At 54.5% G+C, this 20,776-nt stretch overlaps 2 protein-coding genes across 4 annotated transcripts; one reads left to right on the top strand and one right to left on the bottom strand.

Moving 5' to 3' along the window:
• The first annotated feature begins 1,676 nt into the window (after window positions 1–1,676).
• DDHD2 (DDHD domain containing 2) lies at window positions 1,677–11,524 on the top strand. Of its 3 annotated transcripts, none has more exons than XM_082298190.1 (17): window positions 1,677–1,999; window positions 3,179–3,369; window positions 3,939–4,028; window positions 4,312–4,432; window positions 5,406–5,495; window positions 6,016–6,151; window positions 6,708–6,916; window positions 7,282–7,352; window positions 7,470–7,589; window positions 7,776–7,871; window positions 7,960–8,079; window positions 8,173–8,328; window positions 8,407–8,509; window positions 8,636–8,759; window positions 9,152–9,314; window positions 9,603–9,714; window positions 9,985–11,524. In XM_082298190.1, exons 1-17 carry the CDS (start codon window positions 1,816–1,818, stop codon window positions 10,269–10,271), a joined length of 2,373 nt encoding a protein of 790 aa, XP_082154316.1. In that variant the 5' UTR covers window positions 1,677–1,815; the 3' UTR covers window positions 10,272–11,524. The 3 variants fall into 3 exon arrangements, with proteins under 3 accessions (XP_082154316.1, XP_082154318.1, XP_082154317.1); XM_082298192.1 differs by having other exon boundaries at window positions 8,595–8,759; window positions 9,985–10,107; XM_082298191.1 differs by having other exon boundaries at window positions 7,282–7,589; window positions 8,595–8,759; window positions 9,985–10,107.
• Window positions 11,525–12,062: 538 nt separating this feature from the next.
• Window positions 12,063–16,510, bottom strand: PLPP5 (phospholipid phosphatase 5). The gene is made up of 7 exons (XM_082298170.1): window positions 16,427–16,510; window positions 16,244–16,352; window positions 14,626–14,716; window positions 14,452–14,515; window positions 14,017–14,141; window positions 12,995–13,165; window positions 12,063–12,664 (listed from the first exon to the last, which is right to left on the bottom strand). The coding sequence occupies exons 1-7, from the start codon at window positions 16,486–16,488 to the stop codon at window positions 12,495–12,497; spliced, it is 792 nt and encodes a 263-aa protein (XP_082154296.1). The 5' UTR covers window positions 16,489–16,510; the 3' UTR covers window positions 12,063–12,494.
• Between the last annotated feature and the right edge of the window lie 4,266 nt (window positions 16,511–20,776).

The raw sequence follows: 20,776 nt of genomic DNA, 5'->3' as shown, positions 1-20,776 counted from the left end.
GGGTCTGGAAGGGATTTAAGATGCTTGAGGCTGGGAGTGCCCTGACCATGCGCTCTGTTCACTGACAGCCAGTCGAGGCCCTGGAGGCACCCAGCAGATCCCACATTCCCAGACAGGGCTGTGGGCACAGGACTGACCTTTGGAGCTTGCTGGGTGTGTCCATGATCACATGTGGTCGGCCTGCACAGCTGGCCACGTCCGGGGTGAGGCGGGAGGGAGCTGGATGTCCTGGGACGGGGAAAGGCTCAGCTGGCTGTACTGGGAGATCGAAGCAATTCACAGTATCCAGAGTGCTGCCCTGTCACTGTGCTGGTGAAGCAGTGGCCCAGCCCCTGAGTGCCACCTCTTCCCCGATCAGCTGAGCCCATCCAGGTAACACATTCCTGAACAATATTTCCTGTCCCTGCCTCCTTGGCAGAGGGTTATGTAAATCCCTAGAGAAAAGCACACGAGAGAACATGGAGAAGTGGGCTGAAATGTCAGGTTATCATTGCAGGGCGTGGGGATCTGAGCAGTTCTGTGGGACGGCATGGCTGCGTGTGATGTTCTGGAATCACTGGGTGGGTTTTGTGTGTTTCCCCCAAAGCTGAGCTGAGCTGGGATCAGGGAGCAGGGCACACGTCCCACACCTCAGCCTGCAGGAAACTGCTGTAACCGCATCCCTACCTGCTGCCTCTGCCTCCTTCACACAGGACCAAAGTGGGTCATGGCTCAGCCGGATGATCCGAATGGAGACATTCTGACATGGGCAGGAGCTGTGTCAGCACCGACTGGTGCGGGCTCTGCACAGACAAGGTTCGCAGGCATTTGCTCTCCAGCCGCAGAACTGGGGATTTTAGCACTCCTGACCCTTCAGTTTTCCTCATCAGCCCCTGCTGTGGCAGCAGTGAGCACTGGCAGAGCAGCTCCTGGCAACTGGTTTATCTTGCAGCATCCACCCACATCACAAACCCCAAATTAGAAAGTCTCTCTCTGTTTATCGCTGGACTCATCTGTACAGAAACCAAACGCTTACTCTGGGGTGGCCCATTGCTTCTCCAGCAGCGCTCGCCCTCAGCAGAGGGTTTCTCAATCGCCACAGAGGCTAAAGGGACTGAAAAACAAACATTAAATCAGCACCTCGTGGTTTCTGCTGCAATCACCCCATGCTTGAGTGTTTGTTCCTGCAGCAGGCAGGAGGCAGCTGGGTGGTGTTTCCCTGCACCCCAGTGCCCTGCATCCAGCTCGGGGCCACAATGACCCACCCGGGCTGCTGCCAGCGGCCGGGGGCAGGGAACACGGGCAGGGGTCACAGACAGGGAACAGGGGCAGGGAACACGGGCAGGGGTCACAGGCAGGGATCATGGGCAGGGAACACGGGCAGGGATCATAGGCAAAGGTCATGGGCAAGGATCGCGGGCAGGAGCTGCAGGCAGGGGCAGCGATTGCGGGGCTGCAGGGCAGGGCTGAGGGCAAAGGTAGCGGGCAGGGATCACGGGCAGGGGCCGCAGGCAAGAGCTACAGGCAGGGACTGCGGGCAGGGACTGGGAGCAAGGATTGCGGTCAGGGATTGCGGGCAGTCCCCGCTCCTCCCCGCGCTGACGGCAGGGGCGGGCCGCGGGCAGCACCGCCCCGGGCTGGGCGGGCGCCGGGGCCGGGGCCGGAGCGGGGCCTGCGCTGCAGCAGCCGCCGGGGCGGCGGGGCCGGAGCCGCTCGGGGCCGGAGCCGCTCGGGGCCGGGGCTGGGTCCCCGCGGCGCAGGGCGCGACCCGCGGAGCCCCCGGTGGCGGCGGAACCGGCGCTCCCGGGGTGGCCGCGCTCCCCCCGCAGCGGCCCCATGGCGGCGCAGGAGCCGCCGCGGCCGCCCCCGGCCCCCGCCGAGCCCCCGGAGCCGGAGCCCGGCGGGCGGTACGAGGCCGTGGTGCCGCACTGGTTCTACTGCAAGGTCACGGACACGCGGGAGCGCTGGGTCCCGTTCAGCGCGCAGGACTCGGAGCGGCTGGAGGAGGCGCACGGCGCAGGTGGGGCGGGATGCGCCGGGGGGAGCGCGGGCAGAGCGCGGCCGCCGCGGGCGGGGGTCCCACGGCACCGCCGGCCCCCAGCTCCCACCGCCGCTGTTCGTCCGTCGCCCTTTGCTTTTACATCCCGCGTCCTTGCTCTTAAATCACCGTAAGGGATGGGCCTGGTGAGGGTGACGGGTGAGCATCAGGTGTGTGCTTGGGGGAAGCGCTGTCTGGGTACCAGGGAAAAATTCCCCAGACACATCCATGGCTTCCACCTGGCATGCTAGATTCTCCCTCAAGGAATTTTAAATTGAGACTTTTTTTGGCCATGCGCCTGCTCCCAATAACTGAGCTGTTTGGATGCATCAAATGGTCTGACCCCATTCAACTGATACTGCTCTAAATTATATATAATCATACTGCGAAGCATCCTCTGGTGAGGCGGGGAGAATGCCAGCAGGATGGCAGGAATTCCAGTGGGACATTCACCATGGCATGGGGCTGTGCCTCCTATGGTAGCAAGGTTTGGGGGTCAGCTCCGAGCCCTGTGCTGAAGCCCTGGTGTGCCAAATGTCACCATCTGTGCCACCTGCTGCTGCCACAGGCAGAGCTCCGATTGCCCAAGGGTTGGCTCCCATCCTCCCTCGCCCAGGAAGTTTCGGATTAGAGGCTGCACTGCCCATCCCCAGTGCTGCTGCCTGGCCCAGCCTGGCACGGGGTGCTGTGCCACCAGCCCAGCCCGCAGGCAGACCCAAAAGGCAGTGAAATTCACAGAATTTGAGGTCTGTGTTGGGGTCTGTAGAGAGTTCTCTGTTTCGAAGAGGAATGGCTTAGAGACAGGGACCCTGGTGCACCCCCACTGTTACACAACACACTTCCCAGGGCCACAGATTCTCTTTTACCCTGCAGGCGAGGCAGGAAAAGGACATGTAAGCATGTGCCTGAACTAGAGAGAAGGACAGTGTCGTGTAATGTTTTCATCTTACCTTCTGCCTCTGGGGGAAGTCTGACTTGGGGCATCTCGCCCAGGATACCCCGACACCGCTCCCTGAACTTGGGAGCAGAGGACGTTGGCATCTGCTGCCGTAGCTCTGACCTGCTCCGCTGTGCTGCCCAAGGGAATGATCCAGCCTCATGCCTCTGGGAAGTTGCCATTCCAGGCCTCTCAGGATTAATTCCTGGCCTTGGTTCCCACAGGGAAAGACCGGGATGACGTGGTTGTCCCGACGTCAGGAGGCAGGTACGACGTGCACCTGCGGACGCGGCAGCGCGTTGCCGTGTACTGGGAGGAGGAGGCGTCTGAAGTGCGTCGCTGCACCTGGTTTTACAAAGGAGACAAGGACAATAAGTTTATTCCCTACTCAGAGTCCTTCAGCGAGGAACTGGAGGTAAACACACCTTTCCCATTGGTTTCCATCCCAGCTTCTCCTTGTCACACACTGTCTCTGATGTCCCAAACCCCATACAAGGCCACTGGCACCGCAGTCAGGCCTGAGGACATGAACTCCAAAGAGGCTTTGGCACGGCATTCCTGCGGCTGATTGATGTAGCTGTGAGCACTGCCACGGCCTCCCCTTCCCCTGCCCTCGTCCGGCCTCGGTGCATCCTTCCACGGCACCTTAAAGTGCCAGGCTTTCCTTTGGGAAGATGCAAATGTAGAGATATGTAGACAGATGTATAAAAATACACATCCTTGCAATAATTCTATTCTGATGTACCAAAACCACAGTTCGAAGTTGATGGGGAAGTCTGATGCTGCTGCTGTCAAAGCGGCGAGTTCTTAAACACTCTCAGCAGGTGATCCTGGGATGACCCTGCTGCTCCTCCAGCTGATTTCTCTGCTTCTTTTACAAAGTGTTGATAAAAGATTCTGAAAACTGGGTGGGGAATGTCCCAGAAGGTTGAACATTCATGGGCATACTTCCAGCTGACTCACAGAGGGTGTTCTCTTCTGTAGGAAGCTTACATGATTGCCGTGACCCTGGATGAGTGGAAGAAGAAGCTGGAGTCCCCCAACAGAGAAGTCATTATCCTGCACAACCCAAAGGTGAGCAGGCCTGGTGATTTCTGTGGTGACCAGTGAGGACATCCCCTTGGGTCTCTTTGTGCTGTTCCCTTCAAATGGGTTTGTCCCAATGGCATTGCACTCACTTGCCTGTACCAGAGGCGAGGGCAATGGCTCTCTGTCTGCCACCAGCTTCACATTTCTTTTCAACACCCCTTTGGGCAAAGGGCAGCACAGTCTGGTACCACCCCGTGTCACCCGGCAGCTGCTGTAGCCAGAGCTGTCTCTGCTCTCGGGTCACTGACAGGCTCTCCTTGTTCCCAAGCTGATGGTTCACTACCATCCCGTCGCCAGCTCCGACGACTGGGTCTCCACCCCCACGGAACAAGGTCGGCCCCGCACTGTGAAGAGAGGAGTGGAGAACATCGCTGTCGAGATCCCCAGTGGTGAGCTTGCTTCTCCCTTCCACCCGTCCAAAACCCTGTGGAGTGTTTTCCAACCTGTTCGCTCAGAAAGACTGGCAGAAGCTCCCCTGATCCTTTAAGTGAAGTGCACATCAAAACATTTTGTGCCAAAAGGATCCAAATGGTTTCAGAGACCTCCCCAGCCCCAGCGAGCTGCAGATCCAGGGGAGGGTGGTGAGCTTCCAGCTCCTGTACAGAGACAGAGCTGTTGGGAGCTCTGCAGTGCCTGAAACTACCCCTGAGGTCTCGATGTCTGTTTGCACAGGAGGAGAGTTTCTTTCCCTGGTAGGGACACAGCGGTTTATCACTTACCTGTGTGCTGGTGGCTCTCTGGAGCACGTGCTCTCCCCATCGATGCAGCCAAGTGTCAGCTCTGTCCCCTCCCAGCTGCCCTGAGCCCCCAGTCAGGCCTCAGGACTTGTCCCCGTGGGGAGGTCAGGCAGTTACTCCATTTTCCATGTGTGCCTGCCCTCAGGAAGGCACGTATGCAAACTAAGGTGTGTGGGAAGTAGAGAACAGCCCTGACTCCAGCCCTGACTCCACCTGGGGCCTACATGGGAGGTGCAGCTCTGTGGGGCTGGGGTGGCTCGTCAGGGTGGGCTGGGCAGCTGGACTGAGACCTCCTGGCCCTGTGCTTCCCTGTGCTGAACGCTCCCCATGGCTGGGCAGGGGTGAACTGCCCAGAGCAGTGAGTGAGGGTGGTGGCAGAATGGGGACGAGCCACTGCGCCTTCCTCTACTGTCCCATTGGTCCAGATCCATTCCAGGGCAGGTGGCTGAATTTAGCAGGACCAAGAAACCCCACCACCCCTGAGGTGCAAATCCAGGCACCAGTAAGGGTTTTCATGGGCTGAGGTGAGGGTGGGAGGCTCCAGTCCCGCACAGCGGTGCTTCCAGCAGGTCGATTCCCTGCTAGGCGCCGTCTCCGCAGCCCTGAGCCCCTCTCCCCTCCTCAGGAGAGCCGCTGCAGATCGACCACCTGGTGTTCGTGGTGCACGGGATCGGCCCCGCCTGCGACATCCGCTTCCGCAGCATTGTGCAGTGCGGTAGGTGCGAGAGCTGGGAGCCCAGGGGCGCTCCCGCCGGGAGAAACCTCATCCTGGGCGACGGGAAACGCTGTCACGGAGCATCAAACCATCCCCACGCACTCGCCGGCTGCACGGCCAAACCTGCTGACTGTGGGGAGTGTGAATGGAATGCTCACTAATCCACCAAATCCCCCCTTCTGAAAAGGTTTAGGCAGCCGCTGTTCATCCCTTTTGCTTCACAACAGAGTTATTTTTTATAAATTTCTAAATGTGCCTTATCCTGACTGCCAGACTAAAGCCCTGCCCATGTGAAGGAGGCACAGATGGGGCAGTGAAATCCAGTAAACACACGTGGCAGGACTTGGAGCCTCCCCTGATCTCTAGTTAAAGATTCAGGGACTTAGGGGAGCAGCAGCAGCAGATTAAAGACCCCAGTGGGATTTCCCTCTAATGATCTTTCGTGGTATTAAGTGTTGTTGGTGCCACGAGCTGGTCCCAGAGCCCGGTGGATCTCCATAAGAGCTCTTCTCTTTTCCAGTGAACGATTTCAGGAATGTCTCGCTAAGCATGCTGCAAGCACACTTCAAGAAGGCCCAGGAGCAGCAGCAGGTTGGCCGGGTGGAGTTCCTGCCCGTGAACTGGCACAGCTCCCTCCACTCCACTGGCGTGGATGTGTAAGTGTCTGCAGGGATGGCAAGGTGCACAGGCAGCCTCCTCCCCTGGAAACTCCACTTTTTCTGTCCGAAAAGCAAAGGGAAAGCTGTGAGTTTTTAGGGTAGGGGTGAGCAGGTGAGACAGGGACCCCCAGAGCACTTCCCACTGCCATTCTGCAGCACACAGCAGGTGCCTGCTCCGATCAGCATCCAGAGAGCAGAGGCTTCTGCCTTTCCATGGCTGATCTGGGGAGGGGCCATGGACGCCCAAACCTTGCTAAAGGCCTCTGAGAACTGAGTACCCAATTCCTGCACTGCAGCACTGCTCTGCAGTGCCCCAGGAAGGGCAGAAAGCAGGCCAGGCTCCTGGGGAAGAAAGGACAGGCTCTTCATTCTTGGAATGTAAGAGCACAGGCTGTGCTTTGCCTTTGGTCTGGGCATAAGCCGAGGGTCTGGATTACAATGTACACCCTTGGGGACAGCGTCAGTCCTGCTCTAAACTTCTATTTTGCTTTAGAAACATGGTGGGGTTCCGTGGCTTCCTCAGCTGCAGCCCCCTCTCCCCTTTCCCCCGCAGTGACCTGGAGCGGATCACGCTGCCCAGCATCAACCGCCTGCGTCACTTCATCAATGACACCATCCTGGACGTGTTCTTCTACAACAGCTCCACCTATTGCCAGACCATCGTGGACACGGTGGCCTCGGAGATGAACCGCCTGCACCAGCTCTTCCTGCAGAGGAACCCGCAGTTCAAGGGCGGGGTGTCCATCGCGGGGCACAGCCTGGGTAAGGGCTCACCCGCGGCTCCTGCGAGCGCCAGGGGAGCAGGGAGGGAACAGCCATAGAATGCTTTGGGTTGGAAGGGACACCTTCCACTAAGACCAGGTTGCTCCAAGCCCCATCCCAGCTTCCAGGGGTGTGGCAGCCACAGCTTTGCTGGGCAGCCTGTGCTACTGCTTCACCACTGAGTAAAATAATTTCTTCCTGACATCTAATGTAGCCTGTCCTCTGTCAGTTTAAAGCCATTGTCCCTTGTCCTGTCACTGTCTGCCTGTGAAAAAGTTCAGGGTGCAGCTCTTCCATCCCAAAAAGGAGGTGGCTCGGGCTCTTCCCCTCTGGCTGCTGATGCTCTGCCCATGCCTGGTTTCTAGGGTCACTCATTTTGTTTGATCTCCTGACGAACCAGAAGGCTGATCCTGAGGAGGACAAGCACTGTGCACAGGTAATGGAGGCCACTGACCTCACTCCTGCAGCTGCGTGGGGATGGGGGAGAGAACCCAATATGCACAGGAGCAAACTGGTGAGCAGAAAGCACAATCCCTTCTGGATCTGTTCACAGGGGTCCAGGACAACCTCAAGCACAGGGGGTACTGAGGAAGTAAAAGAAATCCTGAGGAAGCTGGAGCTGTCTGAGTATTGTGATGTTTTTGAGAAGGAGAAAATGGACAGGCAAGCACTGGTGAGAAGTTCCCGTTTTACTGGCTCTTGTGGCTCTTCTTTGCTTTTCTTCCCCACCATCCCACCAGTGCACATCTTCTGGTACTGAGTCACACGTGAAACATCTCTGAGGAGGAACAGTCCCATAGAACAGACACCTCACCACGTCTTTGCTCCTGAACTAACACCAGCCTTGCTTATTTTCCAGTTCTTGTGCACAGAGACAAACCTTAAAGAAATGGGAATTCCCTTAGGGCCAAGAATGAAAATACTCCATTACCTCAGCTCCAAGACAGAGATGAAGGTTTGTTTTCTGCATGGCTTGTGCTCATCCCATCACATCTCATCCCATTCCATCCCTCTGACACAAGGACCCCTTTGTGCTGCTGCAGGATCAGAGCTCAGCAGCTCCCGGGCACAGCAAACGTGGAGCCGAGGCAGGGGTGTCCCAGCACGGGGACAGCACAGAGGATGGCAGGAATTGCCAATACCGGGACATTGGCTTAGGACAGGTAACAGCTGAGCTCTGGCTGCACCCACGAAGCCCTCGTAACACCAGCACAGAGATTGTCTCATGAACAAATCTGAACATCCCCCTCTCCCAGGTCTCGGCAAACTACCCCCAGCTGAACTACAAGCCCACCATCTTCTTTGCCTTTGGCTCTCCCATTGGGATGTTTCTCACAGTGCGAGGAGTGAAGCGCATCGACCCAAACTACAGCCTGCCCACCTGCAAAGGCTTCTTCAACATCTTCCACCCCGTAGGTATAAGAACCAGAGCTGTCCTGCGTGAGACACGTGGAGCATGAGCCCTGCCACTGTCCCCCTCTTCTGTGCAGTTTGACCCCGTGGCGTACCGGATCGAGCCCATGATCGTCCCGGACCTGGAGTTCGAGCCGATGCTGCTGCCCCACCACAAGGGCAGGAAGAGGATGCACCTCGGTACGGCACAGGCAGCCCCTGTCCCCCGGCCTGGGGCCGCTGCTGCAGCCCCCAGCCCCACACCCACCCCCCTCCTGCCTTGCAGAACTGAAGGAAGGGCTGACACGCATGAGCGTGGACCTGAAGAACAACCTGCTGGGGTCACTGCGTGTGGCCTGGCAGTCCTTCACCCGCGCCCCGGTGCCGGCCCTGGAGGCAGGGAGCACCGAGGCCGAAGCAGAGGCAGAGGCTGGCACAGAGAAGCAGCCAGGTCAGTGGTGGGGGGCAGGGGGGAGCCAAGGATGCAGCCTTAGGAGCTGCCAATGAAGCAGCGTGCCTGGATTCCTGCAGCCACACTGCCCATCATCTGTGCCCAGCAAAGGGATCGCCTTCAGGCTGTGGATGCACCTGGCTCTCCCCAAATGCTGTGGCCTTTTAGCATCTGATGAAGGGATTTTCTGGGGGGGGGTCTCAGCACACCACACCACGTTTTAAGCCTGTCCCCCTCCTCTGGCTGCTCCTTGCACTGCTGTTTCCAAGCACTTCAGCTGCTCCTTCCCTGTGTGAGCCGCAGAGGTGTGAAAGGAGGGCCTGGCCCTGCTGTTGTACTGTCATGGCTGCGGGTGCCCTGTGCCTGAACCACGCTGCTCTTCCTCTCTCCAGACACAAAGCCAGAGGAGCCCCCCACAGCAGTGAAGGAAGAGACCCCCCTCATCAACGTGGGGAGGCTGAATGGAGGGAACCGCATCGACTACGTGCTGCAGGAGAAGCCAATAGAGAGCTTCAACGAATACTTGTTTGCACTCCAGGGGCATCTCTGCTATTGGTAAGTGTCTGTGTAACGCTCAGGGCTTCAAATTCGCGTGTGGTGGAAGCAGAATGACATCAGTTTCACAGCCAGTGTAGTAAGAAAAGCCGTAACTGATCAAGGGAACAAGATCTTCTCCTGTCTGTGACACAGAGGCTGGGCAGGGACAGAGGAAGGAGACTTATGGTTCTCCTTGCCTTGTGCTGCCTGCATCTGCAGAGCACTGCATCTACTCCAGCCATCACAGATGTGCTGATAGAGTGCAGGGAAGCCTTCCCTTCTGATGCCCATGTCCTCCTCCTCCAGGGAGTCAGAAGACACCGTTCTGCTGGTTCTGAAGGAGATCTACCAGACACAAGGCATCACACTGGATCAACCTTTACCAGGAAGCCAGTGACCAACCTGTGCTGTTCTGGCTGTAAGTCACCTTTGCCTAAACCCCTTCTGGATTTCCTAGGACACCTCAGAGGAGATCTGGTTTGTTTGAGGGAGTAATATCCATTAGCTAAGGCAGGGAGCTTTTGCCAGCCTTTTTCTTTGGCCTGTCAGCACCTCTGGTTTCTTTCCTCTTCCCTGGACACAATCAGGCATGAGGAGAGAACCAAGGAGGGTCCAGGAGGCTGTGCTGGGTGGATTCTGGCTGCCTCACTGCAGCCAGAATTCCTGTGTTCTCCTTTTGCTTTCTTAGGTCCAGTTCCACTGAGTACTCACCCGGAAAGTCCAGATCTCTTCTCTGCCTTCCTCTCTCCTCTGCTGCCGTGTCCTGCATGCTACTTCCCAAGTACTTGCTGCTACCTGGAGATAAGGATGGATTTTTCTCCATTTTGGGTAGGGCTAGGGGGGAAACTGTCAAGGGAAAACCACTTCTGCTCAAACACACACAACACCTGTACAGTGACTCCTGTGGCAACGTGTACTTTTAACCCTCCACCCTGCGAGTCCCCACCCCAGCTCCTCCAGCACTGCAGCAGATGAGCTGTCCAGGCTCAGGCCCTGCACCTGGCTCGGTGAGGACACTCACAGCCTGGGACCTTGAGGAGAAAAAGCCTTAAATACAGAGCGTGAAAAGAGCTACAGCAGCCTTGGAGCAAGGGAGATTGCTGACTGCTGACACAAACACCCACGCCAGCACTGCAGGCCTGGGAGGCGAAGCCCAGGGCACAGGCTGCTGCTGAGCCAGCAGGGTCTGTCCACCAGCCACCTTCATGTCCCTGCACTGCTGCTGCATGTTTGTGCAGCCCTGGGCTGTGCCAGGCAGGGCTGCCCCATAAAGCACCTCGTGAGAGCGGCATGTTTGTGCTCCTTCCTGCTCTGGTGTGTTGGTGGTGATGTCTCAGCACCCTCACCCAGCCCACGCTGGCAGACCAAGGGCCTCCCCATGGCACTGACCAAGCCAGTGCCCAGCTGTACCTGCTCCGAGGAAAGCTTCACCTCCAGCTCCAGCCAGCCTGGGGACCAGCAGCTGCTCCTGGCAGTGTCAGGGCAGCGTGAGCCCTCTGTGCCCTGCAGGGGCATGGAGCAGCGCTGCCATCCCGTGGGGCTCTCAGGTGGTGACGGAGATCTTGCGCCCGCCGCACTCCTGTCCTTGTTTTTAGCTTTAAATATACAAAATGCAGCCAGCAAAGGTGGAGCCCAGATCCAGTAGGGTCTGGATACTGCAGGAATGACACCAGCTCTGTAGGCAGCTCAGTCTGCAGCTGCCTTGGAGCTCTGTTCTGAGAGGGACAGGGCTAGAGAGCCTCTGTGATCCTTCCCTGGCCACCGAAGCCCCCAGGCCGGCTCAGTGCCTGGGCTGGGGCTTCAGTGCTGTGTGAGGTGTTGCTGTGCAGCCTTTGGAAGAGCCAAACCCCTTTCCTTCCTGCTGACTTTTACCCTGCATGGGGTAAGGAGCCTTTTTCTCCCACAGCCTGTTGGTTTGTTTTTCCTCCATTGTCTGTTATTTGCACTATTGGAAGGGTTTTGTTTGCAGCCTCCATCCCTCCTCCCCTCCCAAGGAACAGAAGCTGTTCTTTACCTGACTGCAGGAACAGCCAAGCTGCTCAGTTGGCACCTGAAATACTGCTGGCTAAAGTCTCCTACAGGAGTAGGAGAAGGGACAGTTTTAACGTGGGACACTAACGATCAGCTTTTTAAGTTATGCACTTTGTTAAAAAAAAAAGAAGTTAAATACATTTTAAATGTTATTTAATGTCTTTTCCAGTAAAAGCCAAAATAAATAAGTAGATGACTGTGGTGTGTGCATGTCTGGGGGAAGAGGGAAGGGCTGGAGAATTCCATGAGCCGTTTTAGGGGAAAGTTAAGCTATTTCTGTAATTCTGTTGAATCTGCAGAGCCATTGAGGGTTCCAACTGCAGCTGATGGGCTGGTGTTTCATTACTGATGCACCTGCCTTGCTCTGCTGCAGCCTCACCTGTGCTGTTTGCATGTACACACACACGCGATGAAACTACACCTGTGTGTGAAGGGACCAGTGACAAACAGCTGCTCACAGAGCTCCTGCCAGCCCTGGATCTCGGCAGCACTCTCCCCTTCCTTGTCTGAGAGACAGACCATGGGCAGGGAAACGAGCACCTGTGCAGGATGCTCTCACAGAGGTGCAGGGATGCCCTCAGACACCATTTCATTTTCTGCTGTCATCTTAAAACTATATTAAAGCTGCAAGGAAAGATACAAAATGAGCACCCACCAGAAACCCCTTCAGACACCTGAGGAAATGGCTTATAAAGCAACAACCCAAGCCTCGAAGTAAAGTTTTAGTACCACAGCTCAGTACAAAAATTAAACTTTATTTGGGAAATTAGAAAAAACTCAAAGCTGGCAGGTCCTGCACTTCATTTCTCAGGAGAAGGGCTGGGACAGCTCAGCTGGATTGCAGGGAGGTGACCAATGGTGCTTCCTGGGCTGGACACAAGAATTCCCACAGACTGGGCACACTGGGTTGTGACATTTTCCCAGCTCTTGTTCAGGACCTTCGTACTGCAATTGTCTTTCCGCCCTGAGTGCCTCCCTCGCCTCACAGTGGGCCTGAAGAGGGGGTGGCCTACAGAATCCAATTAACCGAAGCAACACAAGGGCCTGGGCAGGAAACTCACCGGCTCTGCAGGGAACACCTGCCCAGGGGTTCATCCTCATCAGAGCCACTTCTCATGAGCAGCCTCCCCAAAGGCATCCAGGGGCCAGGCAGGACAGAGCCCATCTCTATATGTTCAGGTGGAAGCTGGGAGCTGGAGGCTTCTCCTCATGCGCCGGCAGCGGTTTGGGCTTGGCCAGAGATGGTTTGTGGCACGTGGGGTCTGCCAGGGGAGGGTAGTACTGCCTGTAGCACAGGTACGCGAGCGCCAAGCCCATCGCTGAGCCAACCAACACATCTGCGGGCGAAAGCAGAGGGAAGTTAACGGCCCTTCACCCTCGCAAGCCTCGTGATGGAATTCCCCAGCAGCAGCAGCTTTTCTGCTGGACCCATAACCTGACTTGGCTGTAAACCCAAGCTTGGCATGTATTTCAGAAAGGCATCAGTTCCCTGCAGGTGGCACCAAAATTGCCACTGGAGGAGTTAAACAACAACCAAAAAAACCAAAAAACCCAAATTGCTGTTGGGGGCTCTGAACCTCTGTGGCACCACAGCCCTCCCTGCCTGGAGTGCCCGCTCAGGGCACCTGCTGAGCCCTGTCCAGGAGCACTGGCAGATGCTGACCCACCTTCCCAGTGGTGCTTGTAGTCGCATGTGCGGGACACGGCGATGAGGGTGGCCAGGAAGAGCGGGAGGAGGAAGGCACAGAAGCGCAGGGCTCGGCCCCCCCGGCCTGGGACGAAGGTGTGCAGCTTCCCTGCCAGGTAGAAGGCTGAGAAGGCAAGACCAGCGAAGGCGACTGGAAGAGAATAGAACAGTGTTGGCTCAGAACATCTCCAGGCTTTGCAGCCAGACCCTCACCCTCTGCTGCTGCAGTGGAAGGGCTGTGAGAGGCATCTGTCCTGTCCCTGTGTGTTGAAGAATGGTTAGAGGATCAGGGGCATGGGTCATTGATAGAATTATGGGATCAATAAAAGAGCTGTACAAGCAAAAGGCCTGCAAGCAAAGGTTTGTGTGAGAAACTGTCTCCATGAGAAAGCACCTGTGTGAGAAACAAGCCTGAGAACAAAAAGGGAGTTTTGAGGATGTGCAGCTGTGCAGATAAGATGTACTGACCATGAGAAGGGAGGGTGAACTCTGAATTCTTTAATCATAACATAACTAGTAGAAGCTTGCCAATGTAGTTTAATTATGTAGAAGCAAAAATGCGCTTTGATAGGTTTAAGCCAATAAAGAGTTAACAAGCTGGTATACGATATAAGTGCCTCTGGATTGCTGATAAATGGAGCTTGCTTTATCAATCACATTGGTTGTCTGCAATGTCTTCCCCCGCCAAAGTCGTCGAACAGTTTCAACACCTGTGAGCCGAGGGAAGTACCAGCTGGGAGTGAGGGATCATCTGGGAGTGATGGATCCTAGGAGCTGGTACCTGGCACACATCCCTCCTCCCGGCGTTACAGACAGCATTGGACCACATTTCTCACCCCACGGCTTTGCAGAGGGAAACCTGAGTCCCCCGACCAGGTCAACAAATGCAGCCAAAGCTGTGGGGTGTGGGAAAGCAAATCCAAGCTCCCTCCCCCACCATGGGTCCTGCTCCCCACAGCTGCTGATCAGGGCTGCAGCAGGAAGGAGACGTGGAAAACTCACAGGAAGCGTGTCCGCTGGGGAAGCTTTTCCGCCCCTCTGTCACTCTGCGGGCGTCCCCTGTGCACACCAGCTCCGCGTTGGCTTGGCCGTCTGGGAAGCAGCGGTAAAAGAAGTCGGGCCGCGGCCTGGGACAGGGAAGTGAAGCTCAGGGCCCCCAGGCGTGGGCACGCCCAGCACCCGCGGAGCAGCACGGAGCTGCCCTTGCCAATGCGATTCTCTGCAGTGTGGGCCTAAATGAGCCCATCTGAATGATGGACAGAGACAGCAGCTCCCCAGTGTTTTTTCTAATACTGAATTGTCTTTACAGCTAGAAAAAACCACATTCTTTCCAGGCTGGGCACGTCCAAGTTCAGCTCCCAGCCCTGATCTGGCTATTGCAGACCTGCCTCCCCTGCCCTCCCCGCACGGCGCAGTTGGGAACCAGCCAGTCCTCACCTCCCCACAACGAGCTTCAGGGCATTTGTAAAAACCCCATTCAAGGCAAGAGCAAGGCTGGCAGCTGGGAGAGAGCAAAAGGGTCACATCAGCATCATCCCCACCTGAAAGTGCAGCACATTCAGGCATGGGCAGGGCTCAAGCTGCCTTCCTCTGGGACAAGGAGGAGCTCACCAAGGCAGGCTTCCCGCGTGTCCTCGCGGTCGGCGCTCATGAACAGCCTCGCCAGGATGATGAGCAACAAAGGAGACAGAAATGCGATGAACTGCACAAAACAGGGAGAATTTTAGGTGTCAGTGAAGGAGGTTTAAATTCTCACCAGAACACAGCAACAGTTACTCCAGAACTCCAAGTACACTTCCCTTCCTCAAAGCCAAGCAGCGATCTGTCCTCTCCAACCACTGCCAGTTCCAACAGAACACAATCCCCACCAGCTGGATTTGCAGCAGGCCCTGATCAGCCCAGCATATCCTTCGGCTCTCAGACTGCTCTTCTGGCACAGAGTGCTGCTCTGGCTGGTTATTGGGGGTGTCCCCAGCCACGGCACCTCAGCTCTCCCCTCCCTGCAAGCCCCAGCATTAGCACTCTGTCAGCAGCACCCGCGCCTGTCAGCAAAACCACAGGAGCTGCTGATTCAGAGCAACCAGTTATCATCATCCCCATCTCAGCCCTGGGGGATTTCATCCTGGGACATCCACACCACGGCTCCCATGGAGTGTTCCCACCTGAACTCTGGCACATGTCCTGCTTTACACTGTCTGTTCCAAATGCTATCCCGAGGTTTTGTCCTTAATGTTTAGTGGCCACCTCTTGCAGAAAATCCCACCTGCCATTTGCCAAATCAAGAGCCACAGCCCCTCACCTCACACCTGTGACAGAGGAAGTCAATCCCTCTGGCACACTGCTGTCTCCTGGAAATCCAACACAGAGTTAGTCACTCTTCTAACCAAGCCTGAAGCCCTTGGGAAAACATTTGACAATAAAATCGTAATAAATCTCTGCTAAAAATAGCTGCTTGCAAGGAAAACATTCCCTGATAGAGAGAGCTATGCTATCTTCTATGTGCCTGGTAACTTAGACGTGGAATGGATTATGGACAACAGTACAAAGTCCCCACTAGTTTATGAACTTCAAATCCCAAAGGCAACCCTGCATGGTAAAGCCTCAAAATACGACAAAAATCACTGTAAGTTTGGCCTAGTTGGTACTAATCTCACAGGATGGGGACCACCGGGGACCATCAAGTCCAACCCCTCTGCTCAGGGTCCTCAGAGCACATCACCCAGGATTGTGTCCAGATGGATTTTGAGTATCTCCAGGTAAGGAGAACTCCCACTGTCTGGGCAGCCCCTGTCAGTGCTCAATCACCCACACAGGAAAGTTGAGGCGGAAATCCCCATGTTCCAGCTTGTGCCTCTTGCCCCACTGAGCAGAGCCTGGCTCCATCCTCACAGCCCCTCCCTTCAGCTGTTTATCCACATGGATACAATATCCAGCACTTCCAGCAACGTGCACCAGGAGCTGCAGGTACTGCAGTGCAAGCCTTTAGCCAGCAGCTCTGCTTTAAAAGGAGAGCTTGTAATTTGAGAATAAGTCAAAGTAAATGCGGGAAACACTGGCACAGGCTGCCCAGAGAAGCTGTGGATGCCCCATCCCTGGAACTGGTCACAGCCAGGTTGCGCAGGGCTTGGTCTGGTGGAAAGGGGGCGGGCATCCCCCATAGTGGGAGGGACGAAATGATCTTTTAAGGTGCCTTCCGACCCAAAGCACTCCACGAACCCACTGAACTTACAAACATGAGCACTGTGGGAACATGGTCCACTTCAACGTAGGGGTTTTTGTAGAGCCACATCTCCTCGGGCTGCACCACGCGCTGGAAGGGCGGCAGGAACTCCATGATCCTGGAACAACAAGACAAGCGAATGAGCCCCGGGGCGGGGGCGGGGAGGGCGGCGGGCGGGGGTCCCGCACCCACCCGAAGGTGGCGAGGAGCAGCGCCCGCAGCGCGCTCTCGGCCGCCAGCTCCGCTCGCCGCATGGCCACTGCCCGCCCGCGGAGCCGCCGGGGCGGGGCGAGCGCAGCCTCCGCGCCCGGCCCGGAGGAGGGACCCGCAGCCGGAGTCCCGTTATCCCCCCGCCCCGCCCCGAGACGGAACTGACTCATCTCATCATTGGAACATTCAGAACGATTTATTGAAGTCAACCTCAAGCAAAAATTTCAGATCAGTGGAATGTCATTAAAAACCTTTCCAAAGGAATCCTCACGGAAAAGCCAAAAAAACAAACAACCAAGAAAAAAAAAAAAAAAAAAAAAACCAAAAAAACAAACAAAAAAACCCCCCCCAAACAAACAAACAATAAAAACCCCAAAAAAACCCAAACAAAAACCAAACAAAAAACCCCCAAACAAACAAACCAAAAAAACAAACCAAAACAAAAAAATCCCACATCTGAATTCCAGAGTATTTGTAAAATAAAATAAAAAAAAAAGGCAACATCTCAGTAAATAGAATGTACAAAAATTATATGTTCTACCATCACACACAGTCAGTAAGAAGCTAAAATATTACAGGCAAGTCTCAATACGCTCTACCTAGAGGACAGGAGCTATCTATGTACAGGGAACCAGCTTTACAGGCTTCACACTATGCAAGAGGACAGAGGCCAACACAAACCCCCCAAAATATTGGATATCTCAAAGTCTATGCGGCAACATCAAGTCATGATACAGTAATGCCCCGTGGAATCAGACACTCCTCGTTAGTGCCAGGGCTGCGTCAGCGTCCAAAAACTCTTCGATACCGACTTCGGTGAATATCGATGCTTTGCTATTAAAGACTCGAGTGATTTCGTTAAAATAACATTTCACAGAATCTACAAAGTTTGTTACAGATAAACAAAGTCTACAGAAATAACGACTCTACAAAGGTCCATCTTACAGAGCACGTGGGGATGGAGACGGATCCGCGGGGATCTGTGTTGTGCAACATCACTCGTGTGGAGACAAACGGGTTGGGGTCCTCACAGCACCCGCAATGCAAACCCCCAACCCCCCCAAGCCCCCGGCTCAAACGGGACATGATCCCCCCGGGGGCTGCGGCAACGCCGTTGGCTTGTTGGAAAAGTGACACCAGAAATGAGATACAGATCCACCTGGGAATAGGGAGCGTAGGGGTTCATCCAGTCTGTTTATGACCCAAAAGCGAGAGAAAACTGCAAGGTGCGGGGTTCCCACAGACCCCACACAGCTGGGATCTCCCGAGGGACCCCAGGCAGCCACCTGCCCCTGGAGCTGGCGGTGGCACAGGGAGGGCACAGCCCCGGGGAACAGGGAGTGGTGAATGGCTTTGGCAAATTCATACATGTTTTCCCTTTTTTATTCACATTAATCACAGAAATCCCCTACACAAAGCACAGTTCCAGCTCCCTACCTCCCACTCTGGAGCAGCAAGACCCCTCCCAGGGGAACACAGACCTGAGCTGCTCACTCAGAAATACAGTATCACAGGGAACAGCTTTTCTTTTCTTCCTGTTTTGCCTTCTGTTTCTTTCTCCTTTTTCCCCCTCAGAACAACACTGGGACTACATCCAACGTGTAGGAGTGTATCATAAGTGCAAATGTTTTTGCTACACAAAGAGAAATGGTGGGGAAAGCTGATGGGAATGGGAAGCAAAGGGACAGCATTGCTCCAAGGTCGCCGTCTCCCACGCGACACCTGGTGAACACACACCTCCGAGATGGCTGCTTCCAAACCCTCCCGTTTGCCATGGATCCACTGTACAGCGGGAGCAGGAAGGAACTTGGGGGAAGTCAAGGACATTTTCAATGCAGTATACAAAAAATTATGTATAAATAAAAAAGCTGTAAAAGGAACCGCAGAGCTTCAAGTACATTAAACCCTGAATTCAATGAGGCAGAGGTTTCCATGTTAAAGTGACTTCTCCGTACCAGCATCGGACACCCCCATCCCACCCTCCCCCCTCCCCGCCCACATAATTCTGTAAAGTTTCAATATATACAGATTTTATGCTCATTGATAATTATGTCTAGTAATTGTGTCTTTCCCATTCTATCCTGAAATTAAGATAAAAGAAGGGAGAAGGGTTTTTTTAGAAGAAAGGCCAAAAATCCACATTCCGGCCCTATTACTCCATTTGAGCTGATTCTTCAAGACCATGTGGTGACCAGAGAAGGTGATTTGCCCACAAATTCTCCTTCCTGAGCTGCAAATGCCTTCAACAGTCTATGGACAGGACAAGTCTATACAATAACCTGACAGCTACAGCAGCTAATGCTTGCACCATGTGTTCAGGAATGGGTGGAACCAGCCTCCGTACCACTGGAATCACAGAATCATGGAATTCTTGCGTCTAGACTCATCTGGCCACGGGCTGCAGGATGCCTGCACTGTGCTCAGGTGCAGCTGCAGAGGAAAAGTTCCAGTAAACCACAAACCCTGTTCCCTGGGCAGGCCAGCTCAGGCACTGCCCAGGTGCCAGAACTGGAGGCAGCAGATCACCAGAAGTGTGGGGCCACCCCAACAATTTAACACAAAAGTAAGGGGAAAATGTGCTGGTGTGTTCCCATGAAGGAACAACAATGTGCTGGGACAGCACACTGCAGTTCTCCACCAAAATCACCAGCTCTGTGGATTTCCTCTAGATCTCAGCATGAAATGACCAAACTATCCAAGATTCCTTGTTTTGGAGCCCACACAAATGAATTCAGCAGCTGCCTCCCACCCTGCTGAAGCCAAACCATCAGAACAGCTGCAGAATCTTTTCCTTACAAAGGAACTGCACTAAGAAACTACATTCTGGTTACTCAGTTTACAAAGACATGATTAAAATGTGCATTTTAACATCTGAGTCTGGCACTCAGAACAGCCCCTCCAGCCACCAAGATCCTCTGAACCGGCTTTTCCTCATCTAACAATGTTAAAGCTTTTTGAAAGATTTACCTTCTCTTCAGTTCAGAGTTTTATTCACAAACTGAACAACCTCACAAACCACCTCGTGTTTTCCCTTCTGAGTCCAAGCCCAGCTGTTGGCTGCTATGAATCTTTTTTTTGGTGGAAAAAAAGCATCTCTAAGAAGTTTGAACACAAAGTGAACCAAGACATCGAGTGGCACAGGAGGAGCAGCAGCCTCCATCACAGCATTTGAGAAGTTCTAAGCCTTCTGTGCCCTCCCTGTGTCCTGTGCCCTGGCACAGCACTGTGGCACAGCCCAGGTGGCCACTGACAGCCGTGGCTCCCATCCAATGCTCCCAAGGTGTCCTGGTGCTGCCACACCACGTCCCTCTGCTCAGCAGGTCACCATGGACACGGAATGAAAGGAGCAGGCCAGTGCACTCACACAGCAGCACGATATCAACATATCTGATATATATATATATATATAAAATATATCAGCTGATATCTGCAATATCAGAATGCTTTGACTTCCAAGAGAAAATCACTGAACATTATCCAGCCTAATAAATCATGTAAAGTGAACACCTCAGGCCCTACAGTGGGTCTTGTGGTAGCAAGAGCTGTGTTTGGAATTTCTGAGAAGGTTAAACATCCTCAATAAGAGCTTAAAAAGAGACATTTCTCACACAAAACCTTAAGAAAAATAAAATCCCTTTTGTAATTTTTTTTTCTTTAAAAATACCAAAATCCAGCAGTGCTTTCCAGCAGGGTTAGTGTCGGACCCTCACTGGAGCACGGCCCACAGCAGGAAGTGCTTTAGGAATCCCAAGAGCTGCTGCCTCAGCACTGCCCTGACACCTGTGGGTTCTGTCACCCCAGGGAGGTGTGGGCAGGTGCTCTGGGCCGAGTCCACGGCACAGCAGCTGTAGTGTATCTATCACTCTATCATTGCACACACACAAAAACCTCCCCCTGTACATAAATTTGAGGATGAGAAGGACACCAGGCAGAGGCAAGACACGCTCTAAATTCCACATAGACCTTTTCAGCCTATTTTCTTGATCTGAGAAGTCTCCGTGTTCCCGTAGGTTTGTGTAAGCAGTTTTACAGAGACAAGGTTCTTAATTCTTCAATTCAGCCAGATGCCAGCAACACTTGATTATTTTCAGTACCCACGAGCAAAGGCTGGCAGGGAGTAGCTATTATCAGCACACAAGTCAGAAGTACTCGCTGTACCAGAGTGGGGGGGACACACACAGTGCTTGGTGAGATCGTGGGCTGGGGGGGAAGAGTCACCAAAACTAGTTCCAGCCTGGGGACACCAGTGCCCCATGGCTCCTTGCACAAAAGAATGGGGGAAGATAGGTTTTCTAAAGAAAGTCTGGAGCAGGAGCCAACCTAAGCCACTTC

This window comes from Coloeus monedula (genome assembly GCF_965178545.1).
Source record: "Coloeus monedula genome assembly, chromosome: 28".
Taxonomy (NCBI): domain Eukaryota; kingdom Metazoa; phylum Chordata; class Aves; order Passeriformes; family Corvidae; genus Coloeus; species Coloeus monedula.
Note: the sequence above shows the minus strand (reverse complement) of the source record. Positions and strands in the feature narration are given on the sequence as shown.

What these genes read in the sequence shown, in the direction of transcription:
- DDHD2 (XM_082298190.1), top strand. Translation starts at nt 1,816, where the DNA reads ATGGCGGCGCAGGAGCCGCCGCGGCCGCCCCCGGCCCCCGCCGAGCCC. An exon ending in CATCGCGGGGCACAGCCTGG is followed by an intron (nt 6,917 to 7,281) that starts GTAAGGGCTCAC and finishes CCTGGTTTCTAG; the next exon opens with GGTCACTCATTTTGTTTGAT. An exon ending in GCTCCAAGACAGAGATGAAG is followed by an intron (nt 7,872 to 7,959) that starts GTTTGTTTTCTG and finishes GTGCTGCTGCAG; the next exon opens with GATCAGAGCTCAGCAGCTCC.
- PLPP5 (XM_082298170.1), bottom strand. Translation starts at nt 16,488, where the DNA reads ATGCGGCGAGCGGAGCTGGCGGCCGAGAGCGCGCTGCGGGCGCTGCTC. An exon ending in TTCCCACAGTGCTCATGTTT is followed by an intron (nt 14,717 to 16,243) that starts GTAAGTTCAGTG and finishes TGTTTTGTGCAG; the next exon opens with TTCATCGCATTTCTGTCTCC. An exon ending in CCCCAGCGGACACGCTTCCT is followed by an intron (nt 13,166 to 14,016) that starts GTGAGTTTTCCA and finishes ATTCTCTTCCAG; the next exon opens with TCGCCTTCGCTGGTCTTGCC.